We start from the raw sequence: 16,122 nt of genomic DNA on the forward strand, positions 1-16,122 counted from the left end.
ATCCAGGTGTTTTGGACTAAAACTCCCCATCAGCCCCAGACGTGGCATGATACAGGTCTAGGAGGGGCAGGAGCCAGACTGCAGCTGGTAGGATTGCCACTTTTCTTCCCACAGATGCATAGCTTGGTGGAACTGCTGTGGATTAAAGCAGATCTATGGAGCAAAGAGCTGCGTTGCAGCTGGCTGTGTTTGACCCCTGTGGATGGGTCAGTGGTCAGAGCTGTGTGAAAGTCTAACAGCTCTTTATCTCATAGCTGTTCGGCAATCCAACAGACTCCCTCGAAAGGTGGTGGCTCTCCTTCATAGGAGGTTTTTGAAGCAGAGGTTGGATGGCCATCTGTCATGGATGCTTTAGCCGAGATTCCTGAACTGCAGGGGTTGGACTAGTGGATCCTTAGGGCCCCTTACAACTCTTCAATTCTATGACTCTATTTATTTATTGGAATAAAATTTAAATGCCGCTTGATTGTAAAAAAACAAAAAACAAACAAAACCAACAACCCTCAGAGCAGTTTGCAAAACAGTGAGATTGAAAACAGCTAAAAACAACTCTTTGGTAATGTATTAATTACAAAAAAAGCTAAAAACGGGATTAAAACACATGCCAACATTCAAAACATCTGGGTAGGCTCACCTAAACAAAAATTGTTTTTAGACCACTGTAAGCAGATGAAAACATTAGCAGGATTCTAATAACACTTGTAAGGGATGCGGGTGGCGCTGTGGGTTAAACCACAGAGCCTAGGACTTGCTGATCAGAAGGTCAGTGGTTTGAATCCCCGTGATGGGGCAAGTTCCCGTTGCTCGGTCCCTGCTCCTGCCCACCTAGCAGTTTGAAAGCACATCAAAGTGCAAGTAGATAAATAGGTACTGCTCCGGCAGGAAGGTAAACAGCGTTTCTGTGCACTGCTCTGGCTCGCCAGAAGCGGCTCAGTCATGCTGGCCACATGACCCAGAAGCTGTATGCCAGCTCCCTCAGCCAATAAAGCGAGATGAGTGCCGCAACCCCAGAGTCAGAGGTCAGAGGTCCCTTTACCTTTACTAATAACACTTGTAGGTAACAAATACTATGGACGATATGGACAGATGCAAAATAGAGGTTGTGAAATAATATTCAGTTGAAAATGTTGGCAATAGAACCCAGGGAGGGGATAGTGGGAAGTCCCGAGATTCAGAGAAATCTCTTTATATGGATATGTATTTGGTATTGTTATAACTTTACACTTGTGAAAGGAAATGAAAACAATTTAAAAAAAAGTTTTTAGCAGGCACCAAAAGAAGTGCAGTGAAAGCACCTGCCTGTTGTCCCTAGGCAGGGAGCAGGGGCGGTCCATCCTGTTTCGCCGCCTGAAGCGAAACGGGTGTGCCAGTCCCTACCTTCCCACTGCCCCCCAATTTATGCTATTGCCGGAATGCCCCCTCTCTCGCTGAACTCATTGAGAGCCGGGGTGCTCCTCAAAGATGTTGCTCTGGACTCGCCGGCAAATATTGCGCAGCCTAATTTTGTGTGTGTTTGCTGCTGGCTGCTGTGAGCACTTTCTGAAGAAGGAAAGAGAGTTATGTGGAATTAAGAAACAACCGATTACCTCAGGGCACGTTTCCTGCTTCTGTCCACGGGTGATAATGAAGTTGGTCATAACCACAAAGGAACTGTCGCCCTACAGAGGAAAATAAGACCAGATAGCTTGGTTAAGGAGAAGAGTAATTGGGCCTCTTTTGAATTATGGTGCTGGAAGAGACTCTTGAGAGTTCCATGGACTGCAAGAAGATCAAACCTATCCATTCTTAAGGAAATCAGCCCTGAGTGCTCGCTGGAAGGACAGATCCTGAAGCTGAGGCTCCAATACTTTGGCCACCTCATGAGAAGAGAAGACTCCCTGGAAAAGACCCTGATGTTGGGAAAGATGGAGGGCACAAGGAGAAGGGGACGACAGAGGACGAGATGGTTGGATGGTGTTCTCGAAGCTACCAGCATGAGTTTGATCAAACTGCGGGAGGCAGTGGAGGACAGGAGGGCCTGGCGTGCTCTGGTCCATGGGGTCACGAAGAGTCGGACACGACTAAACGACTAAACAACAACAACATGCCTCTTCTGCTCTCTGTTCAACAGTGGAACAGACTCCTTGTGAAGGTGGTGGACTCTCCTTCACGGAAGGTCCTTAAGCAGAGGTTGGGTGGCCACCTGTCAGGGATTCTGTAGCTGTGATTCCTGCGTTGCAGGGGGTTGGACTAGATGACCCTCAGGATCCCTTCCAACTGTAGAATTCTGTGATTCTGTGAACCAGGTGGTCCACAGTTTGGCTTAACAGCTTGCCTTTTACCCTGGTGGTGGCATTATCAAATTCCAGGTCAGCTTATTACAAAATCTCCTCCATCCATTATTTAATGATGAGAAGGTTGGTTCATAACACATCAAGCTGCCATATCAACCAGCCTCTAAATTGTGGGATTCCCTTGCTAGGGAGATGCAACTGGTTTCTTCGCTATACAGTGGTACCTCGGGTTAAGTACTTAATTCGTTCTGGAGGTCTGTTCTTAACCTGAAACTGTTCTTAACCTGAAGCACCACTTTAGCTAATGGGGCCTCCTACTGCTGCCGCACCACCAGAGCATGATTTCTGTTCTCATCCTGAAGCAAAGTTCTTAACTTGAGGTACTGTTTCTGGGTTAGTCGAGTCTGTAACCTGAAGCGTATGTAACCTGAGGTACCACTGTACTGCTTTCGGCAAATGCTGAAGACACACATTTTTGCCCCTGAGATGTGTGTTTTGGGGGCCCACCCTATTCTTGTGACTGTAATGTGTTGCAACTGCTTCTAATTCATAATTTCAAGTTGTTGTCACCTACCCTGGGACCTGCTGGTGAAGGGCGGGTAATGGCAATAAAAAATAAAAATAATACTATCAACTTTCCTGCTCTTATTCCCCACAGAACGGTACAATTCCCAGAATTCCCTGGGAAAGGGCATTGGTAGTTAAACCACTTTTGGAATTGTAGCTCTGTGAGGGGAATAGGGGCCTCCTAACAACTCTCTGTATTCTTAGCAAACTACAGCTCCCAGAATTCTTTGGGGAAACCCATGACTGCTTATAGTATCATAGTGCTTTACGTGTAAGGGGTGAATATGTCCTGGATATCAGCTACCAACAAGCACTGCCATTTGCGTACAGAGTTCAAATATGTATAAACAGCACTAAGCAGGAAGAAAAACTGTCCAATTAATACAACCAGGACAAAAGAAGGGTGAATGGCCAATTTTTGTGAAAAACTTCCATCACAGCCTCTCGTGAAAAAGAAAACTGCTCAGCTCAAAGACTTCTTATCAGTCGCTGATGCACATCCCGGATTACTGGGACACATTCCTCAAAGATGATAGTTGAGAAAAGCTTTCGCCAAGGAGACTTAGGCATAGCTGTCAACTTTTTGCTTTTCTTGCGAGGAATCCTATTCGGAATAAGGGAATTTCCCTTAAAAAAAGGGAAACGTTGGCAGCTATGGACTTAGGATAAACTGGGACATAGAGGATAAAGATTTACTGCTCAAAACAGATCTATAACTGGTTGTTCCATAGTATCACAGTTCTATTTGTGTTGCTGTTAACTGATTGTCCTTTTTGTTTTTTTACATGTTTGTACTTTGGGGTACATTGCAAATATTTTTACATACTGCTGGGTCTCATTGCGGTTTGTGTCACATTCACAGTGTGTGTGGCCACACTTAACTCTGTGTTTGATTGTGATAATCATTTTACCTACAGTGGTACCTCGGGTTAAGTACTTAATTCGTTCTGGTGGTCTGTTCTTAACCTGAAACTGTTCTTAACCTGAAGCACCACTTTAGCTAATGGGGCCTCCTGCTGCCGCCACGCCGCCGGAGCACGATTTCTGTTCTCATCCTGAAGCAAAGTTCTTAACCCGAGGTGCTATTTCTGGGTTAGCGGAGTCTGTAACCTGAAGCATATGTAACCTGAAGTGTATGTAACCTGAGGTACCACTGTATCTGAAAGGTGCTGTTGTTGTTTAAGCTTAAAGATAATAATTATATGGGGAAATAAATGGAAAAATCGTTGACATCCCACTCTGTTTTCCCCCCACATTTTCTTCATCTTCTTAACTATACTAGCAGAGCAGTTTGTAAAACTCTGAAGGCTGGTTAGGGTGTCCGTGTGGAGAATGTGAAGGACCACATGAATGAGTTGCGAATTGAACAGGAATTGAATTGGTTCCTTTCCAGAGGGCGTGAACCGGCACTGGAACCAATTCCTTTTTCTTAAAACCAAACTTTCCAAGAGCTTCTTTTCCTTCTGTTGGACAGAAGTGCTTAATTCCTTACCTGAGGAGGGAAAACATAATCAGCCACGTCCCATATGTGTGGGCCGATCTCACTGGTATTTGTCAGGGTTAATCCTTTGAGCTTCACTGAGACGGAGCTGATGATGCCATCCTTGGACTGGTAGCCTTTCTCATAAAGGAAAACCCACCTAGTGAAGAAGTGGGAGGGGAGGAGAGACAGAAGATAATTGACAGCCACAAGGAGCAACTGGGTGCTGCGTTCTTGCATCCTCAGAACAGCCAATCACATTGCAGATTCTATACCTGTCTTCTAATTCTGGGATGGGCAACCTGTTGGCCCTAGCCGGTATATGGTCCACAGCCTAAATTTATTTGACCTAAAGCATCATTCAAATACCCTGGACGTTCCCTCCACCATGCTTGCCTCTCCTGAACACCAACTCTTTGATGGCACACTGAGCCCTAAAGGAGGGGGAGGGAAAGTTGAAATTCTGGGATATTCAAAAAGCAGCCAGACCTGCAATTCATATCTTGCTAGATAGGCACATCATGAGAGCTGACGCTCACAGTCTTCCTGTTACATATTTATATCTATCTATCTATCTATCTATCTATCTATCTATCTATCTATCATCTATCTATCTCTATCTATCTATCTATCTCTATCATCTATCATCTATCTATCTATCTATCATCATCTATCATCTATCTATGTATCTATCTATATCTATCTATCTATCATCTATCTATCTCTATCTATCTATCAATTATCTATCTATCTATCTATCTATCTATCTATCTATCTATCTATCTATCTATCTATCTAATCATCTTCCTTTCTGAGCACTGAAGCCCATTTTAAGCCTGCCTGAACAAAGCTGCTGTACCTGTTACTACTCTTCAGCAATTAAAGCTCACACCAATAACAAACTTAGTTGGTCTCTAAGGTGCTACTGGAAGGATTTTTAAAAAATTTTGTTTCAACTACAGCAGGCCAACACGGCTACCTACCTGTATTCTGAGTGAATAAATGTTATTTTCACCTTTTACAAGACTGTTTGTGTGGTGGTTATTTTGAGGGGGAGAAAGTGGGGGGGGGGGAGGAATACCAGGGAAATCCAATCTGCCTTAAAGCATTCTGGATTACTAGCCTTTTAGTTTTTAAGGCTAAAACCAGCCTGTCTAGCGAAATGTTGCAGGGATAAAAGGAAGGACTTCTTCACAGTGCAGAGTTAAACCACGGAACTCATTGAACGGGGGCAGTAATGGCCACCAACATGGATGGCTTTAAAAGAGAGATAGACAAATTCAAGGAGGGTACAGCTACCAATGAATACTAGCTCAGCCTCTGCAGTTGGAGGCAGCGATGCTTCTTAATGCCAGTTGCTGGAAACCACAGGAGGGGAGAGGGATCTTGTGTTCGAATCCTGCTTGTGGGTTTCCCACAGGCATCTGGTTGGCCACAGTGAGAACAGCAGGCCGGATTAGATGGTTTATTTATTGGCCTGATCCAGCAGGCTCTTCTTAAATTGTCACAGCTGTCTTGCTTTAGTGTGAGACCAAGAGGAGACCTGGTTCAAAACATCCACTTCATCTCTTATGCCGTGGGAGTCATGCCCACATTCTGCTGTGGGGATGAAAACCAGATTTATCTCCTTTTTTAGCCCGGCAGTCTCGAGCAGACCATGCCACACAATCTTGGATTTCAGCTCGAAAAGTGATGGCTTCCTTTACCGCCTCCGAGAGCCAGGATGAATCAATCCGCTGTGTTTTGCTTGTGACCTAATGGGCTATTTGCGGAGTCAAAACGGAAGGGATCTGATTTGAGGGAATGCTAATCTGGCAAAATAAAAGGGGACACTTCCAGCCACATATGGCATTCCTGGAGCGAAGTGAAAGTGTTTGCTGGATATTTTTCGTTTTTACTAAATATAAGCCGCTATTATAACATCAGGCTCAGGACCGGCCCAATGCATTTTGGCACCTGAGGCGAACCTCAAAATGGCGGCCTTCCCCCCAAATACCAGGGAAGAAGGGGTAAGTGAAGACCTACATCAGGAGCAAAGGGGGAATAAATATCTCCATCGGGAGCAAGGAGGAAAGTTAAATCTACCTTACTCAATGGTTGAAGGGGGAATCAAAGACCATCACTGGGCAGGAGTGGGGGGGGGAGCGGGCCACTCCATTCCCTCCAACATTTCTCCGATGAAAATAAGGACATCCCATTCCATAACGATAATCTTACTATTTATACCCCACACTTCTTATTGGGTTGCCCCAGCATTCTGGGAAGCTTCTAACATATATAAAAACATAATAAAACATTAAGTAATTTTTAAAAACCCTTCACTATACAGGATTGCCTTCAGACGGCTCAGGGGTTGGATGACTCCATAACCTCCAACAAAAATAGGGACATCCTAAGGAAAAGTGGGACATTCCGGGATCAAATCAGAAACCCGGACGGCTTCTCTAAATCGCGGACGTCCCTGGAAAATAGGGACACTTGGAGGGTTTGTTACTGTGAATGATACTGGATGGGTGCAGAGCCCAGCAGCACCTGTCATTTCCTCCCTAGGGCTGAGAGGAGACCAGCCTCCTATTTTTCAAGCTTGTAGAGGCAGCACTGAGGGGAGGAGGAGGAGGAGGAGGAGGAGGAGGAGGAGGAAGAAGAAGAAGAAGAAGAAGAAGAAGAGTAGTTTGGATTTGATATCCCGCTTTATCACTACCCTAAGGAGCCTCAAAGCGGCTCACATTCTCCTTTCCCTTCCTCCCCCACAACAAACACTCTGTGAGGTGAGTGGGGCTGAGAGTCTTCAAAGAAGTGTGACTGGCCCAAGGTCACCCAGCAGCTGCATTTGGAGGAGCGGAGACGTGAACCTGGTTCCCCAGATTACGAGACTACCGCTCTTAACCACTACACCACACTGGCTCTTGAGGATGCTGAGGAGGAGGCGGATCTGGCATTCAAGGAGCAAGCTGCAGCTGTTGCAGTGGGTGATGCACCAGATCCGCTGCCGCTGTGAATCCTGCCGCTGCCTAAGGCTGCCGCCTCATGTTGCCTTGTGGGTGGACCGGCCCTGATCGCACTACAATATTTTCATGTGATACAGCACATCTGGTGTGGGGTAACAGTTAAAAGTGCTAGATCTGGCAGACCAGGGTTCAAATCCTGGTTCTGCCATGAAGCTCACTGGGTGACTTTGGGCCAGTCACTGCCTCTCAGCTAAACCTACCTCATAGAGTTGTAGTGGCGATTAGATGAGGAGCGGGAGAACCACGTACACCACATTTATTACAAATAAATAAACAATAGAATGTACTGTATTTTTCCATGTATAAAACGCCCCTGTGTATAAGACAACACCTATTTTTTTGAACCCAGAATTAAGAAATCAATATTTTTTGGGGAGATCACCCTTGAGTTGTTCAGCCTTTTTGGGCGAGGTTGCCCCAAAGTTGTTGAGGAGGTAGCTTCTTCACAACAGTCTTATACACAGAAAAACACGGTATTCATTGGGGCTAGTATACAGGTCCTCCACAGATTTGTCTTTCACTGTATTTTCTGGGAGCAAATGCCATCGTTGAAATCTACACTGCGGGAAGAAGTCCTTTCTTTTGCCTGTCATGATTCTTCCAACACTCAGCTGCATCAAATAGTCCCCTGAGCTAATGCAGAGGGCATGAAACTACATTCTGTTCATTTTTTCCGCACCGCCAACACATTGGTTTAACACAGAGGATATAAGGCGTCAGCGACAACAATTGGATTATCATTCCCCATGAAACTTAAATTTTACTCTTTTTTTAAAGTATCATGTGTAGGGCTGGGAATTCCCAAATAAACACAAAAAGCTTCCAGACATTCTCTGCTTGTAGCTGAACTGCCCTTTGCCCATCTCTCATGAGGCTGGGAATGAGAATCTGGCAAGCAAAGAGCCAGGGTATATTAATTTTAGTCTGTTCCGGAAAATAAGTTACGACGTTTATGCTGAGGAGCAGGGCACGTCGCCAAGTTTCTGTCGAAAAGGCATCGTGGTGCATGAGCCAAGAAACACAGTCCGAACGATGCTAGGGTCTCTGGCTGCTCACAGCCCCATCATCATCTGAGACACCAAGGAAGGCACGTTGCAGGGGGGTGGACTAAATGATTTCTTGGATCCCCTCCAACTCTCCATTTCTATGACTGTAGAGGAAAGGAAGACATTCATCACTGTGGCATGGCCTTCTTGGTGGTGGCACCCAGGCCGTGACATTTTCTGCCACTGAATACTCCTCTCTTGGTTTCTTCTTCTCTAACCTTTTTGGGCTGCCCCAGGCAGGAAATGGCTTGTGGGGCAGAGGCGGTATTTTGAAGGACACGGGAGGCTCTGACAGGGTCCTAGAGTCATCCCACTTCCTTCCCAAAGCATATTTAGCTCTGTCTCAGCTTTGGAAAGGAGATGGGAGGGATTTAGGACCCTGCCAAAGCCCTCACGCCTCCTTTCCGAAGCCAGGCAAGCACTTACCCGGGGCCCAGTATACCTGAAGGAGCGTCTCCACCCCCATCATTCTGCCCGGATGCTGAAGTCCAGCGCCGAGGGCCTTCTGGGGGTTCCCTCACTGCGAGAAGCCAAGTTACAGGGAACCAGGCAGAGGGCCTTCTCGGTGGTGGCACCCGCCCTGGAACGCCTTCCCATCAGATGTCAAAGAGATAAACAACTACCTGACATTTAGAAGACATCTGAAGGCAGCCCTGTTTAGGGAAGTTTTTAATGTGTGACATTTTAATGTATTTTTAATCTTTGTTGGAAGCCGCGCAGAGTGGCTGGGGAAACCCAGCCAGATGGGCAGGGTAAAAATAATAAATTATTATTAAAATTATTATTGAGAAGGTGCCCCCTCGGCTCGGTGCCCCAACCAGATGCCCCAATGTGGAAACTAGCAATCAGGATTTGAGTGCAAGAGCCCTCTCCCCACAACAGTAAAAAAAAAAAAAGGTAAAGGACCCCTGGACGGTTAGGTCCAGACAAAAACGACTATGAGGTGCGGCACTCATTTCACTTTCAGGTATGGGGAGCTGGCATTTGTCCACAGACAGCTTTCCGGGTCCTGTGGCCAGCATGGCTAAACCTCTTCTGGCACAACGGGACACTGTGGTGGAAGTCAGAGTGCACAGAAACGCCATTTACCTTTCCACTACAGCGGTACCTATTTATCTACTTGCACTGGTGTGCTTTCAAACTGCCATGTTGGCAGGAGCTGGGACAGAGCAATGGCAGCTCACCCCTTTGCAGGGCGAACTGCCGACCTTCTGATCAGCAAGCCCAAGAGACTCAGTGGTTTAGACCACAGCGCCACCCATTTCAGCAGAACCAACACTTTGCTTGGCACCATTAACTCTGGAATATAGCAACAATGGAGAAAATTATGCACAATTTGAGATTTCTGCAGGACTTCCAGACACTATTTATACAATTTGACATTATTTTATTACATATACCACAGAACCATTGTTTTCAAACAACCCACACCACAAGCTTTGCCCATCTGGAACTATATTATCTGATAATCAGATAACATTAATATTCTTTACTAGGACTTTGTTATTTTCCCCCATGTGCAGCTGTGCTCATTCTACACCCCTATTTTATAGCTTTTCACCTTTTAATTTTGAACTGTTGTTCTAACCGTCTTCTCAGTTTTATATACGCTATAAAATGAAATTTTAAAAAAAGTTACAAAAAACAGCACCCCCAGTAACAGCATTTGATCACTGCATGACACAAGATGGACAGTGGTGAATAAAAAATAATAGGGACAGATGGAGCATGTTTTATTGCTGCATGCAAACATGGTTATTACAGAACCGGATTTGCTGCGAAGGGATCAGATTTACACCTGTGCCTCTCCCAGAACAATCATTCGGAGGCCGAGAGGCCCTCAAGACCGCCTGAGTGGTTTTCTACTGCTTGAGAGTGTTGTTTCTAGGATATCGGCAATCATCAATATTTATCTAGTGATTTAACACTTAGTTCTAGTATTAGGAGGAAAGGAGAAAAACTGTTCTCCATCCACTTTGCCTATTGAATGGAGTTGGACCACATGACCTTTTCAGTCCCTTCGAACTCTACAATTCTACCATTCTCTATTATTCCAGGCTATTGCCTTTAAACCTTGCTGGTTGGCTTCTTCTAAGACATCTGGTTGACCACTGAGAGTCAAAACAGGACCCTGGACAAAATGAACTATTTGGTCTCATCCAGGAAGTGAGGTTGGCTTCAGAGAGTTAGGGCTCACCCTGCTTGTCCTGTGCTTAGAAAGCACAGATTTCAGCGATTTCCCACTTAATCTGCACTTTCTTAGCATGGGTCCAAGGGGAGGGGAGGGTCCAAGCGATTTCCCCTCGCCCCATTCCTTTCCCAGGGAAAACCCACTCTTTGGTGCTCAATTGGAGCAAATGTCAATCTGGAGAAAACTCAACTGAGGTTTGCTCCGATTGAGCACTAAAGAGCGGTTTCCCCTAGGAGAAAGCGGCGGGACAAGAAAAAGTGTGGATGAGCTTTTAGACAAGCTATTTCAAACTTCTATATGGTTTTTAAATAGCTCATCTTGTATCCTGAGCAAATCTTACATATGCTGGGGGAGAACTCAGCTACTGAATCGCCCAAACCCACGTAGATAGGAAATGAATTAGTAGAAATGGATCAGAAATCCAATTTGGTTTGCATTTCCACGTGAACCTACCTAATTCACAATTCCGCAAGCAATATGTGATGTGAAAGGGGCCATCTTTTGAAATTCGCACTTCACCAAATGCAATTCTCCAGCCAAACAAAAACGTGCATACTAGGGGAAAGTGTTCATCAGAAATGTATATATTGACGGAAAATGCATTAATAGTCAGCTGATCTCCACTTGTTTACTATTATTTTTATTGTATGATTTTTAACGTAATGTTTTTGTAAAATGCTCAGATTTTTTTAATGAATTGTGGCATATACATATTCTTATAACGGAATTTTTCTTCTTTGGCTAAGTAAGATTGTCTTCCACGAACACAGTCTTAACCGTGAGTCTGTAAGTGACTGTGGAGGCCAATTCTGGATCCACATGTCCTTCCACAGTGGGGACTTATAACTAAATTAAATTAAAGGTAACTGCTTTAAAAAACCAAACCACAGGCATGTTATGACTCATTTCTTTTAAATTACAAACTGATGCAGAACTGAGCTTGAGATTGGGCGGGAAAAGAGAAATTGAGAGAAAGCGAAATTGACAAATTCGTTGATGCCTAATTAGGCACTAATCTAATGCCGGCAACTGTTCTTGGACTTGGGTTGCAAAACACTCCTGGAGATGTAAACACCCCAAAGCACGCTTAAATGTTTAATTGCAAAAGTTTTACAACTGTTGCTTTTCTGTTTGTCACTGTTTGGAATACGCATTGCTTTCTGAGAGTCCTGGAGGAGATCTCTGGAAGCTATCTTGTCTTCAGGAACCACACTGTGTGCCAGCAACCTCCTTTGTTTTTTCCTGGGAAGATGGGTAGAATAATAGAAGATCCATCTCCTTTCCACCCCTCCTTAGCAGCTCAGGACTTACAAATCACTAGGGATGGCGGCACCTGTCAATTCCACATTTTCTCTGTTTCTCATTTTCCCAATCTTCAGCTCAGAATTCTTCCACAGATCTCTGACCTTCCACTTTAAAAGCAAAGCAAGATTCTAGTCCTCATTGCACTGCACTAAGGAGGAGCCTAGGAAGCTGTTCTATACTAGCCATTGGTCCATGTAGCTCAGTATTATCAACACTATCTGATAGCAGCTCTCCAGGTTTGCAAACTGGGAGGCTTTCCTAGCCGTGCCAGTGGCTGCAGGGTCCGCGCCCTCACAAAAAGCGATTGCTCTGCTACCTTAACAGAACAGGCCTAGATCTCAAGACTTCACAGGTTTAGGGGCCAGGACTGTCCTTGGTAAAGTGTAAACAGTTGGAGCTTCAGGCCTCCATTTCATATAATTATGGAATAGTAGAGTTGGAAGAGACCCTGAGGGTCATCTAGTCCAACCCCCTGCAATGCAGGAATCTCAGCTAAAGTATCCATGACAGGTGACCATCCAACCTCTGTTTCAAAACCTCCAAGGAAGGAGAGCGCACCACCTTCTGAGGGAGTCTAGTCGACTGTCAAACAGCTCTTAGCGTCAGAAAATCCTTCCTAATATTGAGTCAGAATCTCCTTTCATGCTGTTGGAATACATTGGTTTAGGGCCTCCCCTCTGGAGCAGCAGAAAACTAGCTTGCTCCACCTTTAGAAAGGAGATGCCAACAAAACATCGGGAAAATCTTTCTGACCGTCAGAGCTGTTTGACAGTGGAACAGACTGCCTTGGAAGTTTGCAGACTTCATGGGAGGCTTTTAAGCAGAGGTTGGGTGGCCATCTGTCATGGATGCTTTAGCTGAAATTGCTACATTGCACAGGGTTGGACTAGATGACCCCTGGGGTCCCTTCCAACTCTACAGTTCTATGATTCTATGACTTGACTTGAGCCAGTGTGGTGTAGTGGTTAAGAGCGGTGGACTCGCAATCTGGTGAACCGGGTTCGCTTCCCCGCTCCTCCACATGCAGCTGCTGGGTGACCTTAGGCTAGTCACACTTCTCTGACCTCTCTCAGTCTCACTCACCTCACAGAGTGTTTGTTGTGGGGGAGGAAGGGAAAGGAGATTGTTAGCTGGTTTGAGACTCCTTCGGGCAGTGATAAAGCGGGATATCAAATCCAAACTCTTCTTCGTCTTCTTCTCTTCCATGTCACAGCCATTTACTGAAGATGGCTATTATATCCAGGGGCTTAGCTAGCTGCTCTGGTACCCGGAGTGGTGGGGGGCGGGGCGATCCACGCATGGGGATGCTGCAGCGATCTGCCAGGGGGTGCTGCGGCGATCCGTTTCGGGCAGCGCGGGGCCCCAAGCCACCACGTCACTCCCAGGAGAGACGCATGACTCAGGCGCGCTGCAGACCAGGCCCTGCAGTAAGTGCCGCCCCCCGTGGTGTGACGTTTTGTCAAACCTCCCCCTCCCCCAGGATGACACCCAGGGTGGCCCGCACCCTCCTTCCTATGCCTCTGATTAGATCATTGCATTGCATTTATGAACAGCTTTCCACAAAACATCAACAATAAACACACAAAACACACCAAAACAAACAAAACCTGACAGCGTCACAGCAATAAAATGCTTCCCTTGGTTGCAGAATCTTGTGTGCCCTTTGGCTCAGACCGCAGGAATCCTTTTGGGCCAGGAGTGCCCAATGCTAGATCTCTGGCAAGATTAGCAGGCTGTCTGCCAGTTTTGCACACTAGCGGAAGGGTTAACTGTCTCCTGTGCTTCCTGGCTGCCTCCTCCCTCTTCTCCCAGGGGAAGGGGCTGATAGGACTTCTGGAAGAGGGAGAAGCAGGGGCCTGTAACTTCGGACATGGCTTTTGGGACAGGAAGCCTCTGGAGGGCTGATGGCATCCCAGCTCCTGGCAAGCTATTTCTGGGTAGCTGTCCTGATTTTTCTTAACAGTTGGCTGACCGTGGATTTTTATTGCCATGTTTACTTTTGCGTTTTCGTGTGCGCAGAAAGGATATTTAGAAAGAGATGGAAATGATTGATTGGCAGGCACCGGCTTGCCTCAATAAGACAGGATTTTTCAACACAACAAATAGCTGGGTGACCTTGGGCCAATCACTGGCTCTCAGCCTGGCCTACCTCGCAGGACTGTTGGGAGGGTGGAGGGGGAGAGGGACAACGATATATGCCACTTTGAGCTGCTTAGAGGAAAGATGAGATAGAAATGTAAATAAGAAGAACAAGAGGAACTTGCTACTATTCATTGAACCCATATGAGAGAAAACCCACGATGTTATTGATTAGTTCAATTAATTCCATTAATTAATTCATCAATCAGCTGGTTAAATGAAGAGAAATAGATAGGAGAGGGAGGTGCAATTGGCAAACGGCCTGATACTAACCTAGTTACAGAATAGCTAGTGGAACGTAGCAAACTGCCTTAGACTGAGGATTTAAAGTGGAGCCTATTGGTCCATCCAGGTCAGTGAGCTGCAGCCCTTTCCTTAAAAGTAAAGCAAGATTCTAGACCTCATTATTCCGAATGAAGGGCTGATTTAAAGAGGAACAGGGAGTGTCTCCCAGTCCTACCTGGAGAAGTCACTGGGGATCGAACCCAAAACCTTCTGCATGCAAGGCAGATAGATGCTCCACCACTGAACGATGGCCCCTTCCCACAAGCTGGTTGGCCCAAACGACAGAAGATGCACTCACCCAATGATGTAGGCAAGGACCACCAGCTGTATCAGCCTGAAGGTGAGCCCCACCTTCTTGTTCCGCACCAAAACCATCCTTGGCGTGTCATATTCGAAGAGGAACGAGGACACTTTGTCCGAGAATTTGTGCCCCATGGATGAAACACCGCCTTGGTCTCTGCCAACCGCTGCAGGTGAGAAACCTCTGGCTGCTTCTTCAGGCTTTGGTTCCCCGCAAGTCCTGGTGTGGTGTTTTCTTGCAACTCATCCACTTTGCCTTCTGCCCTTCCCCAGGAGACGACACAGAGCTCTCTCTCTCTCATGGGTGTGAGCAGGTCACTTTACATCTCCTTAGATGGTCTGGGGGGTGGGAGGTGGGTGTGCTTTCGGAAGCAAATATAATAAACCAGCCTGCAACCACTGTCCAGGAAACCGTTGCACCCTAGAGGTTTGTGCTCCTCCAGATGGTCACAGGAGGAAGTGAAAGAGCTGAGAAGGAGCTTGTGCAAACCTTCCAACTTTTCACAGGCTAAAATAGGAGAACGCTTGCAAGGTGCCAGCACTTTAGCCGAAAGTTCCTTGCCAAAGGTCTTCCTCTGTTACATTTTACTCTGCCTTCTGCGCGCTGTAAATATTTGCTTTGCAGTAGCATTCCCTGTGCTGATTGAATAACCAAGAGGATGTTCCTTCTTTGACTTAGACACTTAAGAAAGAATTGTTCTGCAATAGGTTATCAACGGCTTAAAGAGCTAGACTCAGGCTGGCGTATGATTATGAATGTTTACATCCCTCTTTTTCACCAAAGCTCAAAGTGGCTTACCCAAATCAAAGCAACACAGGTAAAACACAGGAAGCTAAAAACCTTTAAAAGATAATTCCATCCCTTCCAATGTTTCTCTGATGAAAATAGGGACATCCTAAGGAAAAGCGGGACATTCCATGATCAAATAAAAAACGCTTCTGTAAATCCAGGATTGTCTGGAAAATAGGGAAAATAGGGTCTGTGCCCACAGCGTTAGGCACTGCAAATGTTGAAACCCACAACTGAGAAACTGCTGGAGAATTTCTCCTCCCCTAAGAGAAATCTGGTGATACCACCACCCAATTTATCTGTCCAAAAATACAGCAGAGAGTTTTGAGAGGCCATTTGGACACGGCTCAAGAACTCTTTGGCAGTGGTTTAGTTGTCTACTGCATTTTGCTGCTTCTGCCTGCAAGGCTTCCCATTGGAGCACCTCATTGGCCACTGTGAGAATGGGATGGTGGTCTAGAATGGCCCGGTCCAACAGAGCTCTTGTTTTGCTCAAGCTACTCTCCCTATGAAAACAGTAGCAAGGCCCTCTCCATACTGAGATAACATTCCCGTATGTTGCTCTGCCCCTCTAAATGCTGGCGAGAATCCGCAGAGCTTATTTCACCCCCTCAATGGGCTTTTAAACAGGAAGCCCTGCAGTGTGGTGGGTGTCCCCAGACGACCGCTCATTCTCTGGAGACATTGCTTGTTGTTGTTTTTTTGGTAACAATTTATTGATTTTCCAAAAAAACCCCA

General features: G+C 45.9%; 1 protein-coding gene across 1 annotated transcript in view; it reads right to left on the reverse strand.

Annotated features, from left to right (window-relative positions):
- P2RX1 (purinergic receptor P2X 1) overlaps positions 1 to 15,417 on the reverse strand; it is a 28,768-nt gene extending 13,351 nt beyond the window's left edge. The window contains exons 1-3 of the mRNA XM_080983156.1: positions 14,593 to 15,417; positions 4,333 to 4,480; positions 1,587 to 1,658 (exon numbers count right to left, since the gene is read on the reverse strand). Coding sequence (XP_080839282.1) covers positions 1,587 to 1,658; positions 4,333 to 4,480; positions 14,593 to 14,729 — 357 coding nt within the window. The 5' untranslated portion in view covers positions 14,730 to 15,417. The remainder of the gene's footprint in view (positions 1 to 1,586; positions 1,659 to 4,332; positions 4,481 to 14,592) is intronic.
- Positions 15,418 to 16,122: the final 705 nt, after the last annotated feature.

This window comes from Podarcis pityusensis, assembly GCF_964106645.2.
Source record: "Podarcis pityusensis genome assembly, chromosome: 15".
Taxonomy (NCBI): Eukaryota; Metazoa; Chordata; class Lepidosauria; order Squamata; family Lacertidae; genus Podarcis; species Podarcis pityusensis.